We start from the raw sequence: 17,843 nt of genomic DNA on the forward strand, positions 1-17,843 counted from the left end.
CTGCACTAAAGCAACACTGCACATTTCCCTAATTAGTTTTTTATTGAGCAATAACTCAAAGGTGTTCTCAGTTGTTCTGGCTGATTGGACACAAGTGGAAACACCTGTGTCGGCGTTCCTTTGGTGCGTTTAATCATCTACATCAGGAGCAGAGGCAGTCTAATGACACCTCTCAGCCACCAGGAGGAGGCAAGAGAGAACATTTAGCAAAGGCTCAAGGAACATCTAGTAGGTTGGAAGTGTTACTGTACATAGCTATTAACAGGAAAGATTTAATAAACAGTGATAAATAAATAGGAAAGACACAAGTTTAGACGTTCTCAATGCTGATGGTTCTGTGGTTGGTGTCTTGTTTTTGAAGGATCTGGTGCAGATAAACCTTCTGGTAAATATCCACAAGTGTTTTTACATTTTTGCCATTTCAGTGGTGTCTTTTTTGTTCACACTTTTTCCCCCCGTTCAGAACAGAAAGACATTGCATGTTTTTATCATTATGTCATTTTTGATGATTGACACAGAATTTTCACAAAATGTCCTTTTTGTTTATTCAAAGTTGAACTTGTTGTTTTCCTGCGTGTGAGATTTTGAAATGAGATGTTATGTCTGTGCATGATGTTTTAAGGAGATATTTGAACACAAAAATCTAAGCAGACATGTTGTTATATGTGTTTTGTACTGTAGGTGTGCATGCATGACTTGTTTTGTGAGTATGATGGTATGATGCACTAGTACACGTGTCGTGCTTTAACAGTCTTCATGTTTCCACAGTCTGTTAAAAAGATGTTGGTCTGCAGACTAATTGGTTGAGAGTCTGTGCAGAGATAGTGATAACATGAGTTCTGAGTGATGTGGTCGACACTTCTATCTTTATATGAGCCGCCTGAGTTCGGTTGTAATTACCCACTCAGACACAGTGGGTTTGTGCGGCTTTGGGAGTACGTGTATGTGTGTGTATGATGGTGTTGGTGTGTTTAAATCTGTGTGTTTGTGTTCCAGAAGAAGATAAAAAAAGTATCTGTTTTTTTGCATGTGCATGAATGTATTCCTGCCCTGGTGTGTGTGTGTGTTGTGTGTGTGTGTGTGTGTGTGTGTGTGTGTGTGTGTGTGTGTGTGTGTGTGTGTGTGTGTGTGTGTGTGTGTGTGTGTGTGTGTGTGTGTGTGTGTGTGTGTGTGTGTGTGTGTGTGTGTGTGTGTGTGTGTGTGTGTGTGTGTGTGTGTGTGTGTGTGTGTGTGTGTGTGTGTGTGTGTGTGGTGTGTGTGGTGTGTGTGGTGTGTGTGTGTGTGTGTGTGTGTGTGTGTGTGTGTGTGTGTGTGTGTGTGTGTGTGTGTGTGTGTGTGTGTGTGTGTGTGTGTGTGTGTGTGTGTGTGTGTGTGTGTGTGTGTGTGTGTGTGTGTGTGTGTGTGTGTGTGTGTGTGTGTGTGTGTGGTTTCTGTGTGTGAGTGTTCCCCTCTCACCCCTCTCCCTGTCTCCCCCTCAGCCATACGTGCCCACAGAGGAGGAGCAGATGGCTCCCCTGCCTCCAAACCCCTTCAGTGAGCTGTCGGAGAAGGAGCTGCACGAGTACCGCAAGAACGTAGAGAGGAAGCAGCTCGGCCCCAGTGGTACGACACACACACACTTCAAAACACACACTTGGAAATACATGGAAACGCAAACACACCAGTGCAGATATTTATAAGTGTGTGGATTTTATTCTGAAATATTTCATGCTCAACTTGAAAACACCAAACCCAGTCACACTGAGAGACATATGGACTACACACACACACACACACACAAATATACAGTCGAGTGACTTTTACTCAATGCCAAAGACTGTGAGCAGCAGACAACCCTACCGATATGTAAAGGATATTGTAAGGACAGATTATTGTGCAGATTTAAAACAATCAATCAATCAATCAATAATCAATCTGTGAAGCCACAATTTAGAAAGCTGCAGAAAGAGATTAGAGCCAGCGAGATTTGTCACCAGATTTCAGCGAGCAGCCGGTCTTTGCTGTCCCCAAAGATGTCCCTGCTGATATATCATCAGCCAATATATCGGTTTATATTTTGGCAGAAAATTCAATTTGCCGCGTTTATGTTTTTATATGTAGGATTTTAACGCATCATCTTAACCTTAATTTCTCTTTACATTTCACAAAATGCTGCTATTACGGTCGTCTACTGTAAGTCAAATTAATTTTAAAACTATGAGAAAATCCCCCACTGCCGGCACAGTATCTTTATCGCAACTCAACTCAAAACAACATCTGAGGTTTCAACGCGAACAGCATTTGTTTAAACAAATAATATTGTCAAATGTACAATTATCATATTTAACCCTCCGGTTGTCTTCGGGTCAAATCTGACCGATTTACTATTTTCATCAATCATAACTTTTTTGTTTTACATTCGACTGCATTAAGGCTTTATGATATCCTTCACAGTAGACATTTGAACATATCAAATTGCTGATCACCACTTTCATTGAATTTTGGATGATTTAGTCAACTCTGTAACACCCATGGTGTTCCCGGTCAAAAATAACCTCCATAAAGAAAAGGAATTAGTAACCATCCGGATCAGATAAAACACACACACACACACACTCTAGATGTGTTCCCCCCCCCTTATGTGCCCAATCCCCCCATGTGAATCACACCTGGCACACACAAACACACACAATAGAAGGATTAAATGTTTCCAAGATATTTCACGAGCCTCAAAAAATCTGTTCAGTGAATATAAAGATATCAAAGTGCCGACGCACACCAGGATACTAGGTTAGACGCTGATTTATTAACAGGTTATTTTAAAAACAAGCCCCCATAGATCTCTCCTGTAATCTTTCAATAAATACAAAAAGTGCCTTCCTTAATCTCCTGGTGTGTGCTGTAACTTTGGTTCACTTAACCCGGCCCAGCTGGCACCGAGGAGAGAAGCAACGCTCTGCCCCGGGTTTCTTCAATTCCTCTTTAATCTGGCAGATAACTCTCTCTAACAAGTATCAGGCTTCTTCCCACTATCGTCGGCTCCATGAGCTTTTTCATTTGTCTGGGAGACTTTCAACTGCAGAAAAAGAAGAGACCCTCTCCTCCAGATGTGAGCCTGCTGAAGCTGTTAAAGTTGTTAACAAGCACCATCTGACAACGTCAAGCACTCATAATCGGCTAAAACAGCTGGAGCAGATTTCAAACTGAGCCTGAAACCAAATCAGGATTTCTTTAAAGTGGCAAATCTGCTTCTCCTCGTCCTTTTTGAACTTTGATTTGCAGATTGATTTCTCTACATTTTGAGTTTTATAATATCAGGGCCTGTTGCGCTATCGCCTTAGCAGCGACCCCATGGGACGCTCCCATATTCTAACACACTGCCTGCCTCAGGTATCACATACAAACACACACACATCTATATACCTTTTAACATAAGCGCTGTTCCCTGCGGGCTGTGTGTGTGTGTGTGTGTGTGTGTGTGTGTGTGTGTGTGTGTGTGTGTGTGTGTGTGTGTGTGTGTGTGTGTGTGTGTGTGTGTGTGTGTGTGTGTGTGTGTGTGTGTGTGTGTGTGTGTGTGTGTGTGTGTGTGTGTGTGTGTGTGTGTGTGTGTGTGTGTGTGTGTGTGTGTGTGGTGTGTGTGTGTGTGTGGTGTGTGTGTGTGTGTGTGTGTGTGTGTGTGTGTGTGTGTGTGTGTGTGTGTGTGTGTGTGTGTGTGTGTGTGTGTGTGTGTGTGTGTGTGTGTGTGTGTGTGTGTGTGTGTGTGTGTGATATTCAATGCTAACCATATTAGCCCTCTGTCCCACTGCCTTTCAGACAGTCAGAGGGAAATCAATAGTGAACAGATAGTATAGGCCCTCCTGGTGTGTGTGTGTAGGATCATCTACATGGATCATCCCTATGTGCATATGAAGCACAGTGTTAGTTCTCATGTGTGTTTGTGTGCACATGCACTGTAAGAGAGGCCGGTGTGACTAAGATAGCAGACCGAACAGACAGCAGGCCTTCACACCCGCCACATGATCGGAGCCCGTTGCTATGACACTGTTGCCCCCACAGCCCCACCAATCCCCGGTGGCCAATCTGGGTGCAAGCTGGAGACCGTCTGTAGTGCTCTGATATATGCCTGGGACACACACACATACAACCACACACACACAAAGGTTTTGCCTGTGATGAGGTGTGTCAAGTCCACCCTGTATATCATTTTTTAAGTATAATTGTCAAATCTAATACAATTAGGCACATGTGGTGAAGTATAAAGGAGCATATTGCAGCCATAACTGCTTTGAGGTGCACTTTTATTGGTCTTAGTACTTTTTAACGTGACAACACGCATGCAGCTTACTCTCTAATAAAAAATGCAACAACTTCAAACTGGGTTCACTCTTCAAAACTTGACTTTATGCATGTTACATTACATCTGTATCAGATGTAACATGCACACACCAGGCTGTTATGCAACCCTGTTCTATATGCCGTGACGCTAACTGTATGTGTAACCCTGAATGTGCTAATTAATGTGTTCGGTAAGTGATATGGGAATGTCATTCATTCACACGAATCAGTGTCTAAAACTAATGAAGCTGCTAAAGCTGAGCTAGACTCTAACATTTACTCTATGATGTACAGAAGCTGTTTTAAAAGCTGATTTTATCATGTGAGTGATACAGAAACTTAGTCCAGAAGTGCTTAGTTAGTTCAGGAGGCAGGAGTGGATCTTTTACAACAGTTTCCTTAGAGGAGTAAGGAAATTAAGCCCATAGAAAGTTTGTATTACCCCGAGAGAGGGTATCGGGGTCATATGTTTAATCAATGTCGCAATTCTATAAAAAGTAGATTTTCTAAATAATAAGGAGAGAATCAGTGACATAAAGCATATGTCTGTAAAATCGTATATACACTCAAATATTGTGATGAAAATCTATATACTAATTAAATAGCTTTTTTGTGAATTTTTAACCAGAGATTGTTAAAAATTATTATTTTGGTTAACAATATCATCACTAAACATCACATCCACCTATAAGAGTCAGCCCTAGCTCTTGATATAGTTCATCTCCTTCTCTTTAAAAGTGATAATGCATCATATTTTAAAGCTTTATAATAAAGCGGTAATACATGACCCACTTTGTTAGCAGGTTTTGTGTTAGCATGTGTCACAGGGAGCTAGCTGCTCTGGAAATAAAACCCTCAGCCCTTAGGGTTCCTGCCCGGGCGTCTGTGCATATCAGTGGGATCTTAAGGCTCAAGACAATATTACAGCCACCAGGAGAATCACATGACAAACGAGTGAGGATGAACAGACAACGGTTTTTGGAAATGTTGTGTCAAAGCAGCTGTGCATGGCCTGATTCTAACATGTGTGTTACCACTAATCTCTCAAACTCCCTCACCTCCCTCTCCCTTCATCCCCCTCCATCCCCCTCCCCAACCTCTCATCCCACTCACCCCTGCTGTCGTCCTGCTACTTCAATCCTCTACACCACCCTGCAATCCCCTCATCCCTCCCTCACCCCCTCCCCCCTGCCTGCAGATGGAGAGCACGAGCTAACCTCCGACGACGGCTCCACTCTCTCTCAGTCTCTCTCTCTCACCCAGTCTCCGCAAAGCACTCCAGCTAAAGAAGGTATAACTCACCCAGGGGGAGAGACACGGTGTCAGAAAGATCTTCAGTGCCTTGCTGTGTGTGTTTAAGTGTGTGTGCAAATTAATATGAAATGGACTAAAAGCTCCCTATGCAATGCCTGATCCGTGCTATGAGGATGCAATGCTCCGACTGTAATGAAACCGCAATAATATCCCATCAACTCTATTCTAAACCTAATTAGATTTGTATCCTAAATACATAGCTGCTGTTGGTCATTAAAACTCATCCATACCCACCAGGAGTGATGAAACAACCTTTAGAGCACTTTCTCGCTTGAGTAACATAACAGAGGACAGTTTTTAAAGCACATATTTATACATTTGACATTTGAGAACACAAATACAGATTCAGATCCACCCGTTTCCATTCGTTTCAGTACAATATCAGAATCAAGTTGTAAGGACTTAGTTATTATTCATTACAGCAGCGATTGTCTTAACCTTACTTGAACTGCCTGCCTTGTTGGGGCATTCAGGGACATGTCACATTTCAGAAGTGGAAGCCAAACCCACACCTTTTTAATTCAATACAACATTTACATACATTAATTCATAATAGCTATGTTAGCTTTATTCTTTGTCCTCTGGATTTGATTGTAAAGTAATAGTTTTACAATTTGGGAAAATGTTGATTTTATTGATTTACTTTGGCCAAGATTCAGAAAAGAATATCCATACCACTCATGTCTTTACATAAAGTATAAAGCAAGAGCCAGGTGATGGTATGACATGCTCAGCATTAAGATGTTAAGCAAAAAGAAGTCTTCTACGACCTCATTGGCTTTAATTGAGAATTCAAATGTTATCGTTTAAAAAAAACATAGGTGTCACACAATAGCGAATTTAGTGTTTTACAGAGTTCAATAGTTACAATATGTGTGACCGATTTAATGATGAACAACATTTACAAAATATTGATCACAAAGTCTTTAGCTAGCTAACTGTGTATCTTGAATGTTGGAGTGTCCTTCTATGCACTGCCAACTCAAATTGTCTAAACAAGTTCCCATCAGCACGAGATCATTTTCTTCTCTTGCCTTTAGTGTAAATCATGACAGACCTGCCGGGTTGGAAACATGAGCTTGCTATGATGTCACATCACATGATTTCTGGGTATTGAATGTCTCTTGCTGCCATTTAGATCTACAGTCCCATATCTATTAGCCAGACATTCTTGTGTCTGACATTTGAAGCCAGTATCTTGCCTCTTAGAGAGACAAAGATCACAGCGGCCTCTCCACAGGTTGTAAATAATGACACTGAGATTGACTTCCTGTCAGCTTCCCCCCAGCACAAACACTCAAAACCACACAATGAGTAACAATTAATCCACAACGGCTCACACTGGCTCAGGGGACCCATATTTTCTGACTCCACAACTATGAGGTCAGCCTGTAGCTGTTCTGAAACCAGGTCAATTGTTGTGTGAGTTGTTGTTAATTGTGTCTGCTTTTTTATTTTTACTCAGATGAAAATAACAGTCGTTTTTGTTTTCACATTTTATAATACAATCGGTTGCTGTGCATTCTCCACATATAGAAAGTGATGTGACATTAGCAGGACTGTTACGATAACACTCATTAAGAGAGTGGGTTTAAGCCACTTTTTTTAGGATAAAAGGAGGACAGAGGCTATCAGGTCACTGGATTTTAACACAGGCACGTCATTAAATATGTAGAGCACTGGGACAGCCTGTCTTTGCGAGTGAAGCAAAAGTTCATCGCGCAGTTCAGATGGTAACGGTGGGTTTAATGCAGCAAAGCCTCACATTAGCCACAGCATTGTGAGGTTACACACAACCACATGAAGACCTGTAAAATACAACGCAACCCAACACAGTATTCCTGCAAATACTATAACTTGGAGAAGCTTATTAATAATTGTTTATTTGATAGTGATAGACCATGGTTATAAACATTAGTAGTTGGCAAACATGCTAATTTAAGTATTTTGTCCTTAGCCTATAACTTATTTTTAACGCATTTTAGTTGAGACTGCAGGAGAGTATTTGGTCGACTATCTTTTTTAAGTTGGGCTTGTTTTTATTCTGTAATTATATTATTTACAAGCCGTTTGTCATTTATTCTTAAAACTGTTACAGCTGTTCACGTTGGCAAGCTCAGTCCTTGTCTGATGGATTCATTACTGAATATACTGATAAAATTAATTGATTAAATGAATGATAAGGATTTGAAATTGCAAAAACTGGAAAGCCAAAAATTATACTTTGCATAACAACATATCCCTAAAGGTTTTTATGACTTATTTTAGCCTGTGCGTGCTGGTTTTAGTTTATTTTTGTTATTTCTCAACATATTATTTACCACAAATATATTTCATAGGAAATGTTTTATTTATTCCATCAGTTTGGATTTAGCTTTTAGTATCTCACTATTTTTCACATACTGTAGTCTACTCTATCATGAGAACTTTGTACTCACATTAGTCATATGAAGTGTAGGTCATAAGTGTATTTATGAGTTGTGTGTGCTCCCTGTTAATACTGTAGGGCGTGTCTGGCAGACATAAGTGAAACTGACATGTCTTCGTTTCTTGTTCCGTGTCCTCATCTGACCTGTGTCCCCCCTCCCCCCTCAGACAACCACACGGGCCTTATGAACGGCAAAGAGGACCACGGCGACGTGGACAAAGATCTGTGCAAGCGCGTGAGCCAGCTGACCACCAGCGTGGAGAGCGTGGAGATCACTGTGCGCTCGAGCGAGAAGATCAAAGAGGCGCTGTCCCCCGAGAGCTCGCCCTCCAAGTCGCCCAACACCAAGAAGAAGAAGAAGTTCCGCACCCCGTCCTTCCTGAAGAAGAACAAAAAGAAAGAGAAGACGGAGGCCTGAGAGCAGACAGAGCGCCGTCTGAGGAAGAAGAAGAAAGAGGGGCGGCAGCCGTTCTGTTAACGTCTGTGTTTTTACTTTGTCTCCGTTTTCAATGTCCTCTTATGTTTTTAATTGTATTATTTTTAACAAATGCTTTTATGTGCAAAAGGCAGTAGAACGGATTACATAAAAAAGGAATTGGTTTGCAACAGAAAAATCTCCTTCTGCAAAAAAGACAATAATGTTTGTGAAAGTTTGTGATGAGCATGCGGTGCCACAGATTGAAGCTGCAGCAGGTTGGGGGTCTATAACCTCTTCACCTAGGCAGCACCCTAACAGTCCTCTTCAGAGGCCTTTGGGTGTCATTTGAGGAGATTTCAATCCTGAATAACTGGCTCCTCTTGTGGTGTTTCCCAGGCCGAAGATATAACTTGAAACCACCTCGCGTATTTCTTGCTACAAAATAAATTGTGTTGTAAAACTGCACAAGTTGAAACTAGACCTTCTTTTAAGACTCCTCCGGTCTTTTAATGGTTTGTTTTCTGGTCACCTGACTCTGAATAGGGAACTGAGAGGCTGCATGAAATTTGAAGTCACACTGGAAATCTGGTCCCAGAAAAAACAGCCACAGGGTTTGAGTTGATTTATTTACTGAGAGGTTTTCTCTCCGCTCTCTCCACTCTCTCACACTCTCCGAGCTTCTTTAGCTTCAGCTGATTGTGGCCGAACAAGAAGACGAGTTTAAGAGTGGATAGTGAGGACGAAGGCTGGCAGTTTAGCACAACTACGTTGACACAATCTCAGAATATTTATGTAGCATTTTCATATCTTCTCCTCTTCATCTCAATGTTTTTTTTATTTGGGGGGGGTTGCCAAACTAAATGGAAGAAAAGAAAAACAATCTAATTTTAGTAAAGCGTCACTGTTTTTCTAGTTTTTCATCTCATGAAATGTTATCTTTTTTTATCAAACACAAATTTGGTATTAGTCAACTCTGTTTTGTACTCATTTGTAAGCTTTTACAAAGAATTACAGATGTTACGCATGTTTTCTCTTTTTTGCAAGAACTGAATTTATACGGCTGACTATGTCCTGTAGTAATGCCTGATTGCTCAAATGTTATTCTAATAGTACAGAGTACACAAATTTACTATATAACACAGATATATGAAAACTGGATATGTTGGCTATAGATTTTTAACGATATATTTTTTATTTTATTGTGCTGCACTTTTCTCGTGGTATATAACACATTTAGTGGCAGGTGGTTTCACCAGTGAAGGAAATTGTGAAGTTTCTGATAAAAGATGTGCAAGTAGCAAGCGAGGCACGGTGCCAGAGAGAGGTCAGGACCCAGCAAGTGAGTCAAATGGAGAAAGAATTATCTTTCATTGGTGTCACATGTGAGGAATGATACTCTACTTCTCAACAAAACAGGAAGTGTAGTGCGGAAACTACCAGCAGTAGCCAGCTCAAATGAGAGTCATTGGGGGTCGTGGAGTTCAAAGAGGTGACATCTTTTAGTTTGGTGTGTTTGTGTTTTTTTTAAGCCATATTGTAATAATTGTTTCCACCATTGTTTTTTAATAATGAGACAAGGGTTGCGTTTCTCGTCTGCCTGCATGGGCGTCAAGGAGCCGAACAAAACCTCCCTAAAATCACCCCAGTGACTGCATCGAAACCCCTCAGGCTTCCCAAAAACTTTTTTTCTGTAGCTGCATTTATAGCAGCTACGTTTCCTCTCTTAATTCTCCGTTTATTTCCTCCTGCAACTGGAACATTTTAAGGAGGTCATGTGGACATTATATTTGTATTGCTTGCTCTGCGAGCCCGCTTGTCATTTCAGCGTCTAAAACCCTCATGTAATTTCTCTTGTAAACACGTTGGTGTGGTAACTGTCAGTTGACCCACAGTTGAACTCTGCAAAGCCAAAGTGTGATGGGTTGCCACATATTCTCCTCCCCCCGCAGTTTAACCAGATGTACCAATATCCCAGCTAGCAATGTGAAGTATTGGATTTGGGGGCAGGGTTTAGGGACACATCTTTAGCTGTGTTAAACGATAGCTTTTGGCTCTGGGTAAAGAGCTGAGGTCACACAACTGAGAGATAGAGAAAGGAGGTGTGAGTTTGGAAATGGAAGTGCTTATGTGTGTGTAGTAAAGAGGAAAAACCTGACACTAACGCACCATGTTTTTATCACTCAAAATGTCTTCTTTTCTCAAACCATCTCTCCTTTTGGAAACTATTTCATCCTCCATTTGTATCGCAGTAGTATCTTTTCTTCTTTTAGTTTGCAGAGAGCAATAGGCTTTTTTATTAACCATTTTATGAGCATAAATTGCTCCCAGATGAACTGAATGTGCATTGCATCCCTTTATTTTTCACCTCCTGTTTCTGACTGTTTGCACCTTGCTTTACTAATGCCTCTCTATCCATCTTTTTTCTGTTTAAAAAAAAAAAAAAACTTTGCTTTGGCATGCCAGAATGAGCCAAGCTATTTTGTGACCTGTGAAAATCCTATATAAATGGTTATCTAATGGAGTTGCTTTTAGATGTATTGCTAATCAGTGTAAATTCACAAATAAAACTGTATTTTAAGAAACGGACGCTCATTATTCATGTTTGTTCACCACAATTTGCCTCATGCCTCAAGCGTTCTTTTTAAGTTCAACACAATCCATACACACTCATGTTCCTTTATGCCATTATAATGAAGTGAGCAGGTATATGAAGTGTAAACAGTTTTAAAAGCTGAATGCTGAATTATTCATGATATATTACAGTATTTTAGAAGAGCTTCAAATAGAATGATCTTTCCTGAAATACTGTTCTTGAGTGTTAAATGAGCAGGAAACCTTTTTCCCCCTCTATTCATGGGAATGAGTATATATTTTTTGTGTGAATAGTTGAATCAGTAAGTCATGGCAAATGTATGGCAATACAAGTGAAATGTTACAATGATCATAACATATGCATAGGAAATACAGAAGCACTTGAGCAGACATGCAGAGTGAGCACAATGACACTTGACACATTTAGATATGCATTGCTCTGAAAACAACGAGGGCAGGAAAAAGAGAAGGTATTATCTCAAATAAATTCACTCCTGAATTGTACCAATCAATATGAAATATATTTTGTTATTGACAGAAATACTGTATTTTATTTTGTATCCCTGTAAAGGAGTGTATACTTTAGTATTTGTTAAGCAGTGGAGGACCTCCACAATGTTTACTGGTGTAGGAAAAAAAACGAATTACCACTACTCCAAATTAGTTATATTATTTGAAACTTCTCTAATCCCTGGTTAGTTTTTACCTATATAAGAAAATATTTAAATCAAACATTAACTAGTGCCTACTTTATTACCCACAATACAACTCTACCCCAGGGAGTTTAGTCCGTTGTCCTGTTATGCTAGCAGAAGCTAATGTCGTAAACTCACTTTTTTCTAACTTTATTTCCAAATTTGTAGTTGTAAGCCCTTTCTAGGTTCCACCCCTTTTCGTTCTGTGCTCCAATAACAGTAGAGCAAGCTTGGTCACAGCAGAAACAACTTTCCCATTTCCTTTTAAACTGATATGCTACGTATGTTCAAAGCTAAGATTACTATGTAACCTCCAGTACATTGTTGTCGCAACCTTGACCTACATATTACATTGTTTATTGTCACATCAAGCTGATAACTTAACGTCATTAAGTTAGCTCATGTTAGCTAAACATGAGCTAACTAGCTAGCCAACACTAAATAAAGAGGACCTAATATCAGATCACCAATGACGGTTGCTGATATCTTTTTAAGATGATGTGAATCATCGTTAGCCAGAAGAATTCAAGGCTAACATTATTTTGTTTATATTATCTCTGTAAGTCTACGTTCAGCACAGAAGTAACTTTGTTGGTGGTAATTATTTTGATATACACAAAGTCCAACCTCCTGACAAAAGTTGCCTTAGTGAAAGTTATCACCCTGAATATTTCCCTCAAATGCATACTGTACACCTTGTGTTTGCTTCTTAGTGTTTCCTTTTTCAAGCTTGTCCAACATTGCAACTGTAACTAAGGGGGACGGGACTTAGGATCGGATGCCTACTCAAGTAACATCACTTGAGAACATTTATCGGATCTTTCATATCTCCCTTTTAGTGCAACAAAGGCTTTATTCAACTTTTTCCACACACAAAGTAGCAATCCCCAAAGACCTTTAAACAGACGTTGATGTTTAAAATCAGTGGAGTTCCCCAGATTTAAAGTTCAAGTAAAGGTTGCGAGCCACCAACAATGGCTATGCTGTTCTAGTTGTTTTCTAGGTGTAGGTGTGACTTTTTGTTTGGCGTTCCTTAATGTGTCCACAGATGCTCTCTTTACTGCCAAAGAGTCTGCTCTTAATATCCAACTGCACTCTTTCCAGCCACAACAGGGACGTCCGTCTCCTGTTGGTAGAAACCTGTCCCATCTGTGATGCACAGCGAGCATGGACTTTCCACTAGTTCCAGGAAACTTGGGACGTGTGTGTATATTAGCAGCCAATGTGCCTTGACTGCCTTTATATCCTCAGATGCAAAACAAAATATGCAAAATTAATTTCATGATATTATGTGCGAACGTCCCTGTGAGATGTCTTTCTCTGATCTTTCCTTATCTGCTAATTAGCCATGAAATCGTGTTTACTCCTAACCCCAAACATGTCCCTTCCCTTACGTGTAGCGTCCTCAAATAATCTTCCCACCAAAATGTTTATCCTTTTGATGCTATGTTGCTGCAATTATTGATGTTTGAGATGTACATCACTTCTTACGATGTCTTTTCTTTGAAGGGGTTAGAAATTTAAGTAACGATGCTTTCTCACCTTAGCCAATTTTAGCGTGTACTCTCCTAGGGAAAATAAAACGGCTCAGCGTCTACAACTATCATCAAAAATCATACCTTTTAGGACAATTATACACGATATATTAAAGTTTACACTCTGAGAAATGCCTGAAGTTTATTTTATCGCAATATAATGTATTTTAGGGAAAGTCAACTTTAACACAAATGTTAACAATTATTGGATTCACTAAGGCACTATAAGAGACACATCAGTGTGTTAGGGAAAGGAGAATATGTCCTGGACGTTTCTGTTTCTCATTTCTGTTTTACATGTTGCTAGGTGTATCTTCCATATAAAGTATTTACAACACTGTTATCCTGCCCTGGCGTGAGTGAATGTGATATCAGTATACAGTACAGCACTTTATTTGGCAACTTTCCTGATATGAACAATAAAAGCGCATGAGCAATCTTGTGATTCGTGTGTCTTGTGTTTGTGGAAAGATTAAATCTGTTGATGGCACTTTGATCAGTAGTGTGATGGATATTCAATTACTGCTTCTTATAACTACTGTAAGGTTATGACTAAGAGGTTATTCAATTTGTTTATTGTTCAGACTTTGACTCTGGTGTATGGAAAGACAAATAAGAAATAAAACTGTTCCCTTTCGATATTGTGATGGTTCAATAAAGCTTCATCTAATAAAATGTGTCTTCCCGTATAGCAGAAAAGAACAATGCAAGATATGTGTATTTATTATTTCCAACATGTTAAAGTACAGTATACGGTCAATTGGTTTTAAGTCAAGCAAAGGTATTGATCACACAGTTAAGAGTGTTGTCGAATTTGTAAAGATCTTTTTCTAACTTTCTCATATTTTGTCTATTGGCTTGTGTTTTCATAAGTTGCCCTACATTAAGACTTCATCACCAGAAACTAGTGTCCCATTTTAGACTCAAGCTCTTCAACATACATACTGTACACACACTTACATTACACACAAACACACACACCCTCCAATAGCATCATGTTCAGCACAATTAAGGAGGTGAAGAGAGGTTTCTCCTCTCCAGACAGCACCACGCTGTGAGTGTCAAAACAATGAACCTACTTGCGTCCAGATGGATGATCTGCTAGCGGAGTGTGAAAGCCATGATAGTTTTCTTCTCAGAGAAACCCCCACACTCCTCCCCACACACACACACACACACACACACACACACACACACACACACACACACACACACACACACACACACACACACACACACACACACACACACACACACACACGCACTGCCCCACCCCGTCCTACCCGACCAGACACCCCACTCTTCCAAGGTTCACTTCCACCAGAGACTGCTGTGATGCCCAGATGCCACTGGGATGAATTAGGGACTGATAAACAACATAAGGGGTCAGTTATGTCTAGGCACAGATACACACCCCATGGGACCACCCACACACACACAGACACAGTCATACAAGCTGGTGGTACATTATCTTCCTCCAATATGTATTTTTCTGTGTGAGAGAGAACATGACGCATGAAGAAAAGGATAGATTGTGACTTGCTGACTTGCCATGATTTAAATGTCCTTGACACAGAAAAACAATGTTTGATTCTTTACCCGTCTTTGTGTTTCATGTGGTTTCACATAGCTGTTTGGTGGGGACACTTTTATCCAACATGCATTACTATGTGTCTTTTGAGCAGGGCAGTTTTATGTGAATCAAAGCCTAGAGCCATGGTATACCCTACTCAATGCCTGTAGTTGCAAATACCTGCTATAGTGGTAAAGTAAAGCTGTTGTAATGTTTCTAACTGTGAATATAAGCAGTTTTCAGCAATAAAAAGCTGATTATCTTATGGAGTAACAGTAATTGACCAACTGCTCCATCAAATTATTGAAGATGTAATATGTTCACTTTGTGCTAAGCAAGTCAGGTTTTCATTTATGGCCTCCTAATATTTAATGTATTGAAGGCTGACATTATAGATATATCTTATGTTGTTTGGGAAACTAAGACAAGGAAATCTGCTTAGCAGCATTTTGGTGTTTTATCATTCCTCCCCCAACAAGCAACACAGCGCCATTTTTTAGCATTGACCTTCAAGGTCACGGGCCACATTGGAGTCCTCAACAAAGGCCCAATGGTCAGAGAAACAAGCATGCGGTTGATATGTCTGAGTGGGACTCTCATTCAAAGTGAAAACAGTGAAAAAACTATTAATTTCTAACAGAACATTTTACAAACATGAGTAGATTTCTGATCAACTGATATAATTCAATTTAATACATTTATGTTTCAAACTCCTTTAATCCCAATAACTCTGTTAGTTACGATGATCACTGGACATAGGATACAAAGCAGGAAATAGTGACTTCATATGCACTTTTACTCAAATGAAATGTCAGCCTTGAGGCATTCTTCAGGACATAGACATCACATACAGTAGGTCATGCTTTTGTTTTACAATACAAATGACCTCACCTTACAAACCAGCCAATATGAGCAGTTGCTACATGTTGGAGTTAATCGTTAGTGAAGTGCACTTAATCAAAATGTGGGGGCTCCTACTGACTCCAGCTCTGGAACATATTAAAAACTGCTTTATACTGTCTCGCAATTAACAGATCCATGTGACAAATGCAGTGACCACTGAGAGGAATTAGTGGCATAGATTGCCTTTAGCCACAGTATCATTTGTTCTCCTAGGATATTGACTCCCCTCCCATTGTAGAATGAGACCTGTATCCTTTTGCTATAGGAAATCTAATCCTCCATTGGAAATCCATAGCATCCTATTTCCTCTTCACTTGTTCAATACATTACTAGCATAGGCTGGGTTTCTGTTCAATATTTTAAAAAGCTAGATTTATTTGGTTTAACAGAGCATTCGTACAACATAAGTGTTTAAGTATATGTACAGTATCACATTAACAAAGCTGATCATTTGTTAGTATTGTTATAAACAGTTTTAGGGACGAATGTTGTTTCACAAAGGGGATGATAGAGAGACATGTTTGTGCATCGTCAGCAGAAAAGGGAAGAGCTATGGCTACTCACTGTGATCTTTCGCACCTTGTCAACCACACACACTGCCCTTTAACCTCCTTATCACCAGAAACCAGGGATCTAGGAAGGGAGAGAAAGAGAAGCGCCTGAAGTGTGCTGATCTAAGCTGCGGTTGAGAGGGCGTTGCTATGTTGTCACGCAGGTTAAAATGACGGCTTGAACTGGCGAAAATAATCTAAACTGGGCCAGACTACTGGGTTGGACTGGAGGGAGTTACAATAGGCTAAATAGTGCATGGTTTGGTTGCCCTCAGGCGTGACTCCACTCAATGAAATTGACCTAAAGAGGGCTGGACTGGACTAGTAGACTGACAACAACTGAACTGGATTTGACATGGCCTGACTGGAGAGAACATTTTTAAATGAATGGAACTATATAAATATAACATGGGGATTGTCTAAATGTATCTTCGGACACCGGAAGATATTCAGAAATAATGTATTTTAATATATCATACCCCAAGGTAAAATGATCATTAGCAACTACTCACCCCTTGTTATATTAAATTATTGCATACCTCCACTGAGAAAGAAAAACAAAACACAAAGAAAAGTCTTTACGTAAATGGGTTCAGTTTGCAAACTCTCCCACAACTCACGCAGTATAATCCAAGTCTCATTTATCATGTTCCATGCCTACTATAAAACCTGCTAAAACCTCACTAACAAAAATCACCTACACAACATGCCACCAGTCTTAGCGTCCAAAATGCTTTAAAGAAAAAGGTTCAAATGTGAAGTAGTGAGGATACTTCTGAATAAATATGTGTAACTCCTAGGATGTGCCTGTCGTGCCTGTGAAGACTTGTGGAGGTCTAGTTGGATAGATTTATAGTCTACAGTTACATTTGGTTAAAAGGCGGGCACGTAACATTTCTGTATGGTCAGTGTGTTTCCCACAGTATCATTAAGCCAAATAAACTAGATCCAGACACAACCAGAGTATATAAAAAATACCAGGCATTCTAAGCCTAAGGAAGAAGTGAAAGCACCACGTGGTTGTTGAGCAGCAGAGTTTCAAACCAGTTGAGCCATGAATTGGATTTCACTTCTATGTCCTCTTTTGACCTATGTTGTACTGAGTTGATTGAAACACCAATTTTCACCCTCTCCAGCCCAACCCCCAGGAATTGCAGCAAGTGTGTGTGTGTGTGTGTGTGTGTGTGTGTGTGTGTGTGTGTGTGTGTGTGTGTGTGTGTGTGTGTGTGTGTGTGTGTGTGTGTGTGTGTGTGTGTGTGTGTGTGTGTGTGTGTGTGCGTGCGTGCGTGCGCGCGCGCGTGCGTGCGTGCGTTGCATGCGGTATATCATTCCTGCGCTAAATACCATGGTCACGAGTCATCCTGAAAAGGGGGTGTACATGTTTGCTGACAATGCCTTAATAGAGACACTGTATGGTTTTCTTTTTCCTATATTCTCCACCCTCCCTTCCTTTCTACCTTCCTTCCTTCCTTTCTTCCTCTATCTGCCACACCCCATTAAAAAAAGCGGGGTGGGGGAGG

At 40.2% G+C, this 17,843-nt stretch overlaps 1 protein-coding gene across 4 annotated transcripts in view; it reads left to right on the forward strand.

The window, feature by feature from the left end:
- add3a (adducin 3 (gamma) a) overlaps window positions 1-11,058 on the forward strand; it is a 104,615-nt gene extending 93,557 nt beyond the window's left edge. For 3 of the 4 annotated variants that reach the window (XM_034120366.1, XM_034120367.1, XM_034120365.1), the window contains 3 exons: window positions 1,479-1,602; window positions 5,513-5,605; window positions 8,224-11,058. In XM_034120366.1, the coding sequence (XP_033976257.1) occupies window positions 1,479-1,602; window positions 5,513-5,605; window positions 8,224-8,474 (468 nt within the window). In that variant the 3' untranslated portion in view covers window positions 8,475-11,058. The remainder of the gene's footprint in view (window positions 1-1,478; window positions 1,603-5,512; window positions 5,606-8,223) is intronic. The other variant, XM_034120368.1, reaches the window with a different exon arrangement.
- The last annotated feature ends 6,785 nt before the right edge of the window (window positions 11,059-17,843 follow it).

The sequence above is a fragment of the Trematomus bernacchii genome, unplaced genomic scaffold (genome assembly GCF_902827165.1).
Source record: "Trematomus bernacchii unplaced genomic scaffold, fTreBer1.1, whole genome shotgun sequence".
NCBI lineage: Eukaryota > Metazoa > Chordata > Actinopteri > Perciformes > Nototheniidae > Trematomus > Trematomus bernacchii.